Source organism: Pelodiscus sinensis, chromosome 7 (assembly GCF_049634645.1).
Source record: "Pelodiscus sinensis isolate JC-2024 chromosome 7, ASM4963464v1, whole genome shotgun sequence".
Classification (NCBI taxonomy): Eukaryota; Metazoa; Chordata; order Testudines; family Trionychidae; genus Pelodiscus; species Pelodiscus sinensis.
Genome location: NC_134717.1, coordinates 17001544 through 17013630, shown reverse-complemented (window position 1 = coordinate 17013630; position 12087 = coordinate 17001544). Strand labels below are relative to the sequence as shown.

The 12087-nt window shown below is 41.8% G+C and overlaps 1 protein-coding gene across 1 annotated transcript in view; it reads left to right on the top strand.

Annotated features, from left to right (window-relative positions):
* TMEM163 (transmembrane protein 163) overlaps positions 1-12087 on the top strand; it is a 173667-nt gene that overhangs the window by 107975 nt on the left and 53605 nt on the right. Inside the window, exon 5 of the mRNA XM_075933280.1 lies at positions 9879-9975. Coding sequence (XP_075789395.1) covers positions 9879-9975 — 97 coding nt within the window. The remainder of the gene's footprint in view (positions 1-9878; positions 9976-12087) is intronic.

The window sequence follows — 12087 nt, the reverse complement described above, 5'->3', positions numbered from 1 at the left end:
TAAGCTGCAAATACCTTGAATATTTGGATTTTTGTTTTCTTAGGAAATTAACCAACTGGATTAGGAAGAAAAGAATGCCATAATGGTTACATTACTCAAACCTGTTCAGGAATTTACAAATTCAATGGGTTTTGCCTGAGACGGTCAGTGGCATTCAGAGTTGCCTATTGATAAATTGTCAATTTACATGGAATGTCTAATGATTGATGTAGTGAAAGGACAAACACAATCATAGGGATTTGCTTCCTCTCTTCTCTTTGTGAGTTATGAGATATTTATTAGCAAGGCTACAAAGTTCTCCCGGTGGAGTTGGGTAGAGGGAATGTGTTGTGGAAGATGAGGTGCTGGTAGGATGTCATTTAATTTAGTGCCAGACTGCAGCTGAGCTTTTATGCAGGTGCGCATGAGTGAGGTTACACATGAAGATTGTTAGTAATTGCAATGCCTGCACTCAAGGGAGCTTGCTGGGGAAGGCTGTGTAGTTCTGCAGCATCCTCAACACAAGACTGTGCCTTAAAGGCACAATTTAGCTCTTGGAATTCAATGTGTTACTTGGAAGGGGATAGGGGTTCTTGGAAACTCACAAGGAGCATAAACCTTTGGCAGCTTGCAGAAAACTAAATATTTACACTCTTAATGTCTGAAGGATGCAATATAATGCATTAACCCAAATGACAACGTAACATTTATATCCTGGCAAAATGAGCTAGTTGGTGTAACGCTATCCTGTGTTAGCAGCATCTGCATTTTCAGATGGGGAGCCACTGCAACCAACATTTCTTGAAGAAATATCTGCCACAGCTAGAGATTTACCATAGTGTTCCATGTCAATGGACAAACCAAGGAAGTCTTGGTGTTTTCACTCTTGTTATATTTGAGATCTACGGATAACTAATAGGCATAGTTTTATGTCAGATGCCATTGAAAGAGGAAAAACAATTTCAACATCTCTAGAGCTTTAATTAGCAGGAAAGCTGACCATAAATTGGAATTTCAGAGTGTACTTCTTGTCTCATCCTTTCTGAGTGATATTGTTTTGTACACCATTTTGTTTCCTAAAGGAATCTAACAAATTTGTCTGTCTGTTCAGCAAACCATCTTGGCGAACTCTGAATAAATGTGCATTTTCTTTTCAAGTGTTTCATCTACGGTTCTCTTTGTGTCCTCACACTCTGTGCCCCACTTTAGAACGTATGTAAGCCTTTTGGAGTAATACATTCTATAGGCCACAGAGACACAGGAGGATAATTCAGCTTCATCACTTTTTCATTAGATCTTGCCATTGCCTGACACAGCTGCAGTGATAAATTATCCTGCGCTCATAATGATTTGTTGACTGTTCAGTGAGATGTCATATATTAACGTTCACACAAGAGGCTGCAGAATAAACACAGCACATTCTTTCTACTTAGGTTGTGTCAGTGTGATAGCATCTTTATTTCTGGATAAAAGGAAATTAAGGATTTAAATTTTTAACGTACCAAATAAGAAATATGATTTACCCTCATACTTTACAAGAAATGCACTTTTGTTTGTATTTTTCCGACATTTAATATGGTGCATTTAGATTTTTTTTCCCAAGGGACCTAGGAAGAAGGGGAAAAATAAATATTTAGCACTTCAGCTTCTCTGAACAAACCTTATCCAGTTAGTAAAGAGCAATATTATAACTTTTCCAGACTAAATGAAACAGTAAGACTTTTGGTGTATTTAAATAGTTTCCAATTAACCCTCCCTCCAAATCAGGAGGTAAGGATGACATTTCATCCTTAATCTATATTCCATATATCCTGGACTTCTAACTCCTACGTATGGTATTGAACATCACCTCTTGCTTGTAGACAATTGCAACACATTCAGAATAGATTTCCCTACCTTACCTTTTAAATGTCCAGACTTAATCCAGCTAAGTAGGATTTCTAGGTTCCAATGATCAGACCAGACCTCTTAAAATGCAGTTGTCTGTACAACACCCATGAAAGGATTAGTCCTCTGTTGCCATCAATAGGAATTCTGCTCAAGAAAAAATGTGCAGAATCAGTTCCTAAACTGGGAATTGTAAGTATAACTGCACATTTGTTGGTCAGGTACATATTTCATGGTATAACGTGCACATACATGTACATTGTGCCTTATTTTAATGGATACAGTTTACAATAGTCATCCTGTTGGGATTTTTTTTGACCTTTGAATGTATGTTTAAATTTAATTTGCCTTGCGGGAATTTCCTTTATGTATTTGTTTAAAAGGAACAGCCATACTTCATTGGTTTTTAATCTAAATAATTAAACAATTTATAAAATGCATCTTATTGATTCAAATGACCATATGGTTTCCTTGGACTTCCATGAATCTCCCTTGTAAATATATGGTAACGCCTTCTCTCCCCCCCCCCCCTTTTTTTTGTTTACAAGAAAGAGGATGCTTTTCAATCGCTATTCATATCTCATGTATTTAAATAACATAATATGCCTCTGTCATTGTTACACTCAAGTCATTTCCGACCACAGAGCTGTTGGCTTGAATAGCAGACAAGTGGAAGAATGTTAGAAAAATGTTTTCTGCTACTTTTAAAAAAGTCAGTGTTTTAAAAATCCTTTTGTCAGCCCTCAAGCTAAGCTGATGCATGTCTAGTTAATATTTTGATGGAAGACTTCTAAGGAAAATTATGTGCTGCAGGAAGTAAAGTTAGCAGTTCAGCAAACGGAACTCTTTCCTCTGAGTGTCTGCTGCCCAGAACTAATGCCTGAATGTGTTAGCTGGGCACTATGTTTATTACAGAAGAGACAGAAAATGAAGGTCCTTAAAAATGCCATGACACTCTTGAGAGCAGTAGTAGCATTTATGTCTGCTAGAAGGGTAGCAGCATTAATCCCAGCAACAGGGCAGAATTTTAGCCTGGCTAATTCATTAAACTCCGTTCTTCAACTCTCCCAGCAATTCAGCTGGATATGGCATACTTGTTTGCTGCCTTCCATCAAGTGGTGTGCCCTGTATGCTGTGTCCCCGCCCCAGAGGTGACCACACTGAGCAGTTGCAAGTAAAGTGGTTCCTATATATTATAGAGCATGGCTAAGCATTTAGCTCAATACACATGAAGAAGCAGGGCCGGTCCTAACCAATTGGCGGCCCCAGGCAAATTTCTTTTTGCAGCCCTTATATGCCGTGTTAGCCCGAATATTTGAAAAATATTCCTTGATCCTTAAGTTTGCATATATGGTAAAGGAATATTTTAAAGAAACATTTTCAAATTATTTTTATAGATATATTAATTATTAAAGGCAGTTAAGGTTTGGTCTCGCCCTGCGTGTCAAAATTCTTTGCTACGGCATTGCATCTCATTTTCATTTGAAAGAGTTAGATACACTCACCTACACCTTTCCAACTGTCGGATGAGGTGCGCTGCTGATACCGCTTCTGAAGAATGAGAACTTATCTAGCGTGGTTGATTGATTTGCTCTTCGAAGAAGGGTGACGAAAAATTGCCATCGTGATTTTTATGCAGTTAATAGGGTTCCTACCTTCCAGCCGCACCTGCTGCCTCACGCCCTGGGCCCGGCTGGGAAATACAGACACTAGGGGGAGCAGTCTGGAGACATGAGACTCTCTCAGGAGTGTTTGGTGGGGAGAGAGCCGCAGATGCAGGGAGCCAGAGGCGGGGTCCCTGCACCAGAGAGTGAGAAACAGCCTCAGTGCAGGGCAGAGCAGGTGGGGCAGTTTTGCTGCCGAGAAAACATGAAAAATATCTGGCCAAAGCTCATGCAATTTTTCCCATTATATATACAATTCATTGTGTTACATTTCGGCAGCCCCTTGAAAATTGCAGCCCTAGGCGACCACTGGCTTGCCTGCCCCTAAGACCAGTTCTGTGAAGAAGGGGAGATGGCATGTACACAACTCAAAAATCAGTTGAATACAGATAAAATTACAACAGCCACACCGACTGGTGGTGGTCTTAAATGCTATGACGTTCCTACATTTTTTTTTAATTTGAACTTTAATTCTGAGTTTTCTGCCTTTCAAATAGTTGAAGCTTAAAAAAAAAACCCACCCACACAACCACCCAGCATTCTAAATGAGGTAATTCTCTGAAGTGCCCAATAATTCTTTAAAACTACTGCCCACTCTTAAAAATTGTTTGGAGTGGGAATATGCAGAGCAGCTATGAGGGGGATTAATTGGGCAAGATCACTATGCTGTATACTCCTTTCTGTGAGAGCGTACATAAAGAGAAGAGTACTGCTACTTTGCTGTGCAGGCCCAATCAGTAGAAAGACTCCCACTGAAGGTTTTTCAAGCTTCAAAATTGCAGGTAGCCTCCTTTGTACATTTGGCATATCTGCGCGGAATTGCCTTTGCGGCCGTGGGTAGGGTATGGGTAATTACATGCCACAGTGAAACGCAGACTTTGTCCATGGGGTGGTGTGTACCTTTCCCTAGTGCTCGCTGCTGGAGCCCTTCCCCTCTTCCGGAGTCTTTCACTGTGGTGGGGAAAGGCTCCAGCAACTCCCTGCAGTGGAAAAAGTTTTGCTGCCTATCCTTCCCTGCTGTTTCCCTGGTGAAGGAGTCTTTCCCAGGTGCTGGAGTTGTTCCTTGTGGTACGGGAACACTTCAGCAGCAGTAAGGCAGTGTACCACTACACTGCTAAAATATCAGTGTAGTTGGGGGAGGCATTACTTACGTGAGTAAAGAACTCTGTAGGGTTCATACATCGGATGGTTCAGGATTTTACTCACCTAAACAGTACAATGCTGCCTATACTGCTAGTTATAACCGTGCTGGTGCAGCTAGCTATGTACTCTCACACCACCAAAAGGAGAATATCACATAGACATGCCCTTTGATTAGGGTTACCAGGTGGCTTCAAAAAAAATACTGGACACACTTGATCTCAGATTGGGGAGGCACCTGCTGGAAGGGGAGCGGAGCTGGCTGGGAGGATGAGGGAAGGGGGAAGAACTGGCTGGTGGGAAGCAGGGTTGGCGGGGGGAGATCGGGTGGGGGGCACCAGCCGGCGGGAAGCGGGGCTGGCCGGGAGGGAGAAGCAGGGGGACAGAATGGGCCGGCGGGGAGTGGGACTGACCCAAGCGCACGTAGATCCCGGGGTGTTGCCTGTCCCACACACAGTCCCGGAGAAGCATGAGCAAGTCCAGCCCTGGGGATTCCCTCTTCCCACGTAGTTGCATACTGCCTGGCTGGTAGACATGCTCATGCGGTGTGTTTTACCTAATTACCTAATTAGAAAATACCAGAACCTAAAACTTACCTAATTAGAAAATACCAGACATTTTATATGTCCAGTATTTTCTTAATTTTTTTCCCTGGACAGAATCCTCAAATATCAGACTGTCCGGTTCAGAACCGGACAGCTGGCAACCCTACCTTTGATATGTAATTCTGTGCACAACTTCCCATCTGGGCAGACTTGCAGTCATTTAGCAATGTGAACTGGCTCATCAGACTCAAAATAGAGAACCAATGATATTGCATTTACATAGCACCTTAATATTAACAAACTGTGCTTGTAACTGGAAACTTTTAATTTAGTTGCAAACTCAAGTAATTGTACACGGGTGGGAATTAACACACTTGCACAATAATTTTTATAATTCTGATTATTTGAAAATAAATATAAAGCAAGTAAACAAGTGAATAAAATTACACTATTATTTTGTATTACGTTAACATTTGTGTTAATTTTTCAAGGCTTCTTCATTTTGCACATTCTTTTCTTTAGGTGGAATATGTATGAGTTCTAGTCTAGACAAGGTTATGATTCCTGGCAAATTGGTAGTTCAAAGAGGATGATATATAGTACTTTGTTCTAGCTGTGTTGCATATAAATTAATGTACTTGAGGAAAAAGGGAGAGGTGTACTTCAGCCATTAAGGTGCACTATACACAAAGATGCTCATAAATTTTTCAGGGCTACAAAGTCTCATAGCCAGTATATAAAAGATATGCTTTGCAAAACAAGATGAGTGAATGCTGACTCCAACCAACAATTATAATTACTTTTCTACCTATTATTAGCATTTTAATGATCATTGTTAACCTCTGACCCATTTTGACCCATTGGACAAATGTCTCAGACACTTTGCCAAAGGATCAATGCGTACAAAACAGATATTAGACAGGATCACAAAGAAAAAACAGTTTCTTGCCATTTCAACCAGAAAGGACATTGTCTCAACGACTTGATTACCTGCATCCTGCTTCAAAGGCCTTTTAAGACTACACTTGAAAGAGAATCCTCTGAACTGTCATTCATGCTTAAATTTGACACTTTACGCCTATGTTTGAATAAAGACTCTAATTATCTTACCCATTACAAAGATAGCTTCCCCAATTATCACCTCTAATATCATTAGCTCACAGACATTTACCCCCCCCATCCTTCTTCTGTTCTGAAATTTGGATTGTCCTTTTCATATGTGTTCATTTTTTAAATTGTATCCTTTGGTATATATGGAACAAAAACCAGGACTATATAGCACTTTAAAGACTAACAAGATGGTTTATTAGGTGATGAGCTTTTGTGGGCCAGACCCACTTCCTCAGATCAAAGAGTGGAAGAAAATTGTCACAACCATATATACCAAAGGATACAATTTTAAAACTAACACGGCTAAATTCTATCACTTTGGTATATATGGTTGTGACTATTTTCTTCCACTCTTTGATTTGAGGAAGTGGGTCTGGCCCACGAAAGCTCATCGCCTAATAAACCATCTTGTTAGTCTTTAAAGTGCTACATAGTCCTGTTTTTTATTTCTCCCTTGAATTCCTTTTCTTAACTGTCTCAATTCAAGCAGGAGCAAAGGGACCTTTTTTGACACAGTAAGAACCAATTCAAATCTGTTGCCAAATGTGCAAAACAGTGTGGTTAAGATCCCCAAGTCACACACCATTTACTAGCAGTTACATGATTTCCAAGGAGCAAGACAAACAGCTCAAGGATAAATTACATTTTGTTTGCTTCTGCTAGTATATCCAGTGGTAGACGACAGGGAGTTGTGTTTCCTGAGTAGGCACCAGAGCACTTGAGTCAGAATAGTCACAAACTGGGCAGCACTGACCAAGAAAAATAGGCAGCTAACATGGCCACGGTATGCACTGATTCAGTGCCCCGGAACTACTAAGGGAAGGCATAGTACAAACAATATCTCCCCTTTCCTGAGGAAGAATCCCTCTGGGGTGGAGCAGTGCCTACTCATTCAGAGAAGTGTAATTTACAGCTCCTTGCACTAGCTGTGGCAAATTGACTCCAGCATGTACATTTATATTGGCGGGGGTTTAGCCAGTGGGGAATGACAATAAAAGTTTCCCCTTAACTTTTGTTTTAAATAAAAGGCACCAGCATGATCCTGCATGAAATGTAGATCTCCTGTCCTGGTTCTGCCACTGATGCAGTGGATGGCCTTAGTCAAGGCACTAAATCATGGCCAAATCTGCTCTTAGTAAATGGCACCGTTTCTTTACACATACATGAGTAGAATTTGGCCCCAGATCTCAGCTTCTCCATCCATGAAATGGGAATCATCACACTAAAATAATACATGAATATGAATTGAAAATCAAAAAACCTTTCCCCCTCATACTGAGTGTGCAGGGCTCTGAATATGTTCTCATTCACTGATTCATTCTGATGAAGTGAAATTCTCCATATTGGAAATTTAATCAACTGTTGAACCAGGAGCTTTTAGAAAATATGCATTAAGATGTCTTCTTGTCCCTCGTTTTCTCCTTTGCAAGTCTTCACTCTCCCTTGGAAATAATCTGTTTTGCTTTATTGCATCTCTCCTGGAAAGCAGACTTGTCAATGTGAAACTATGCAGGCTAATAGCCCAGTGCTGCAGACCTGCATAGAATTCATCCCACTTTCTTATTTCTCCATCTAGAGGTTATTGGCAAATCTCCAGTACTCCCAAAATATACAAACTAGACACCTGGACAAACCAGTAATAGCTGATGTTAAAGCACTGCCATGACAGTGCTTAAAGGGCCTTACCTGTAGTGCTGACAGTGGATGGTGGGTCAAAAGGAGTAGCTACCCAAGGGCCCAGCGATTGAAAAGGGCCTGGGGCTCCCGGCTGCTGCTGGCCCTTTAAATTGCTGCCAGAGACCCAAGTGGTGAGGGGCAGTCAGCACTGAATGGCTGGCTGATGGAGGCTGGTCCTCAGGCCTGCCCCTTCCATGGGTCTGGAGCCAGCTCCCCATCTCGCCCAGGAGCTTGGCAGCCCTGCGTACCATTAATAGATTTGTTATATTTCCCCCTGTGTGCAGTTAGGTTAAAGCACCCAGTTGCACGCCATCTGCTATGCCCTGTGTTAGAACCCAAGAGGGCCTGCTTAATTTACTCCAGGCTGCAAACACTTCAAAAAGCCAAACACTTCCTCCAGGACTAGTGTAGCAAAGCTGTGTCCTCCTTTCCAGTAAACAGGTCCCTCGAACCCAGTCAGCAAGAAGGCACACAAGCTTCTTTATTGTCACTAGACTAATGCAGGCTCATCCTTGCATAAAGCAGATCCATGTTGCACCCTTTGTTCAAAGTTTCAGTGTCCAGAGGTGGTCGGGAGGGGCCGCAGTGAACTTCAGGATCAGGCCCTCTGCTTATTTTGGTGAACAAAGTGCTAGAATGCTGCATCTGCATCAATGTTTGTTGTACCTGCACTCCTTGACCTTAGGAGAGCAACGCAGTCACATTGCAGTCCCTAAACTGAGCTTGAGGAGAATGTAACAAGTTCTGCCAAACTGCCAGATGGGCTGACGTCTAAATCGTTAAAAATAGTAGCACAGTGCTGTTCTAATTATAGCATCCTCAGATTGTTCTAACAGAGAGGTGCCAAGACACTGAATGCCAGACAAAGAAAACTGCTACTTTCTTTTAGCAAAGTTTCAAGAAAAATATCCATGTAGCAAGCTGAATTCTACAAATATTTAGTGTTTTAAATATTAGACTGTTTTATGCTTGCTGTGGGGGGTTTTATATACTTCCTACGTACTGACTACGGACTACTTTTAATAAAGTGGATTTGCCAAGAGAATCAAACTGAGTATTGCTATGGATAAATTAATACTGTAGTGGATAGACTAGTATTTGAGTGCACCACTGTCATCCGCTGGAAGCATCACATGCTACTAACTCCAGACAGAGAGTCATAGGAGTTTTATATCTGCTGTAGCTTTGAAATGTGGAGTGGTCATTGTATGCATTGTAAGTCTGAACTGACACTACTTCTAGTTCAAAACTTGCTTTCAGTGTTGCCTCATTCACTCTTCATCCCCCTACCTGCCTCCTGTTTGCCTTCTTCACCTGTTTCATTTTGGTATACCACAAGTTTGCATGCTTTTTGGGTTAGGGACTGTTCGTACCTTAGTTCTGTGCATTGCCTACGACAATAGGGTTGTGATTCCTGTTTGGGTCTCTAGGCATCATTAGATCCATGGCTATCCTGGAGGATGATATTAAAACCTGAAATGTAGTTCTTCTGGTTGCTAGTGGGGATTCATAATCTTCTCTTCCTTCAAGTTGGGGAAGAGACAGCTGCAGCTCAGGTGTCAGATTTCTCTGATATTACCATCTAGCTCCTTCAGGTATCTTCCCATCACCCGCTAGTGAAGAAAGGGAATTTGATGGAAAAGGCCTGTGCAAACAGAGACAGAGCTATTCCTCCCAAATCTTTTCTAATGATTGTCCAGCATTGTAGTGAAAAAGAATTGGGGCTATCTTCTGGTTCCAGCCTTTAACCCAATCTCCTGTTCTTTAGCTCCTCCATAAAAATGATCATTAAAGTTGTCCATTATGTTGTGAATCAGAAGGTCTAAAGGTCTCATCATGAAGGAATCATAAGCTCTCAACTTTTCTTTCTTTTCAGAGCCTGTGTCATCTTGGGTGTGATATTTCTTCTTTCAGCTGTGTGTATAGTGATCAAAGCCATCCATGACCTTGCTATGAAGTTACTCCCAGAAGTGGTAAGACTATTCTTTTCTCTACACTGCTCTTCTCCACTGCAGGCCTGCAATGCCCTATTATATTTAGTGGAGCTCCAGCAGGAGGAGGAGCCTGTGTACACATCATGGTCTTAAAGCAGCTGTGGGCAATAACTGGCCTGCAGGCCAGATACAATTCACTGGGGTTAGTCCCTGGTGGGTTGCCACTGCTATATTTACCTGCAGCTCCACAGGGATAGGCGCTTGCAGTTCCATGGGCTGCTGATCACCATTCTCGGCCAAAGGGAGCTGTAGGAAGCGATGTCCCGGTCTATGTTGCTTCCCACAGCTCCCATTGCCAGGGAATGGTGATCCATTGCGAATGGGAGTTGCAAACACCAGTGCCTATGGAGACACAGGTAAATACAGTGGTGGTGGCCCACCAGGGGCAAACCTTGGTGAACTGCCTCTGTCTTATTACCCACCCCTGCCTTTAAAGTGACATTTTTACCACACACTGTGAGGTGTAAGTATGACCCACATTAGCATTACAGGCCAAATCCTGCTCACCAGAATCACCTAAAGCTCCTATTGAGGGGTCTAGGAGTTGGTGTAATGTGAGTAGATTTGAGCCCTCATGATGGTGTAGAGGTGAGGTTTCTCTTGCGCAGGTACATTTTGTAACGACAAGACCATTTGCACAGCTCAAGACCCCACTGACTTCAGTGCTTTGTTTTTAATATGGAAAAATATTCGGAGATTGTATTTCTTGTTTTCCAGCTCCTGCCTCCATATCCAGAGACACATGCAGGTGACAGGAGATAAACAGGTGAGGGGAGCATGAGTTAGCTTCTGCTGGGAGAATGAGCTGGCTCTTCTAGCTGTCCTGCCTTGGGGTATCACAAAACTTTACTCTTGCTCCTTGCTTTCAGTGCAGCTACAGAAGCCTGCCCAGCCTATCAGAGCAACCTTGCCAATAGCCCCTCTCAGCACAGTGTGTCCTCTCTTCTGGCAGAACTCAAGAGTCAGTGCCCCATAGCCCTGTCTCTCCAAACTGGCTGCTCAATGGGAGAGCCATAGGGCACCGTTTTAATCATCAGAAGAACCTTACTACTTTTTGCTGCCCCAAACTCTTATCATTGAACATGGCCATGACACAGTGCACATGCTCAGTCAGAATTGGGCGCACACAAAGTTCTCTGAACACACCTGACTTCTGTGCTTCCAATCCTGCACTCATGCACCGTGGATGTACATACAGATACTCTGAAAATTTGCCCCTGGAGTGTTTCTTTGTCAACTCTGTTTTCCCCCTCACCCTATCATTAGATCATCACCCCGTAATCCTGCTTTCAACTAGGAGGTGGAGGCAGGCCTGGAAACAACAAAGTGCAATCTCAAACTATTCTCCATGCTTTTAAAAACACACATGGTCTATATGTGGTTTTACTCTATGGAAACTTCTTTGAGCTTGGGAAAAACCCTTTAAATTAGAAGTCTGCATTCAATACTTTATTCGGAGTTACATGCCCATCAAGAGAAGAGCAAGTAGGCTAAATATTATATTTTCTTTAATTAGCAAGCATATCCACATTAAATATATGTTTCTGGATATATGTAGCAGCAGAGAGGTTTCTGTAAGAGTCAGAATAAACATTTCATGGCTCTATAGTGGTCTATGGTGAATGAATTTTGAATGTTTAGTATATTTCTCTGTGGGCAGATGTCCACTGTATAAAAACAGTTTGATAAGAGTCCAGAGATTGAAGGGGCACAGAAATCAAACTGACTAGAAGTAGTGATTTTAGATTAGGTCATCTCTCACAAGTAGACCTTGATTCAAGGCATGTCACTCATTTTACTCTCGAAGTTCCTTCAAACAAATTTGGTGTCTCATTGCTTTTGCTTTTGAAACTTCTTTACATCAGAAATAAAGAATCTTGAACGTGGGATTGTAAAATGTTTGTGTCCAAAAGAGATGAATCTTCCAACACATGGGGATGCAAGGTTTTGAAATTTATTTTTGTTCTGCATTGGAGTGAAAACAAGACCTTTTGTGCAATATACAGTATAATGAAGAAAAAAAAAATCAGAGACACACCTACTCTGGAATAGCCTCTTTAGGGTACTCACTTAAAATGTGGTAATGCCAGG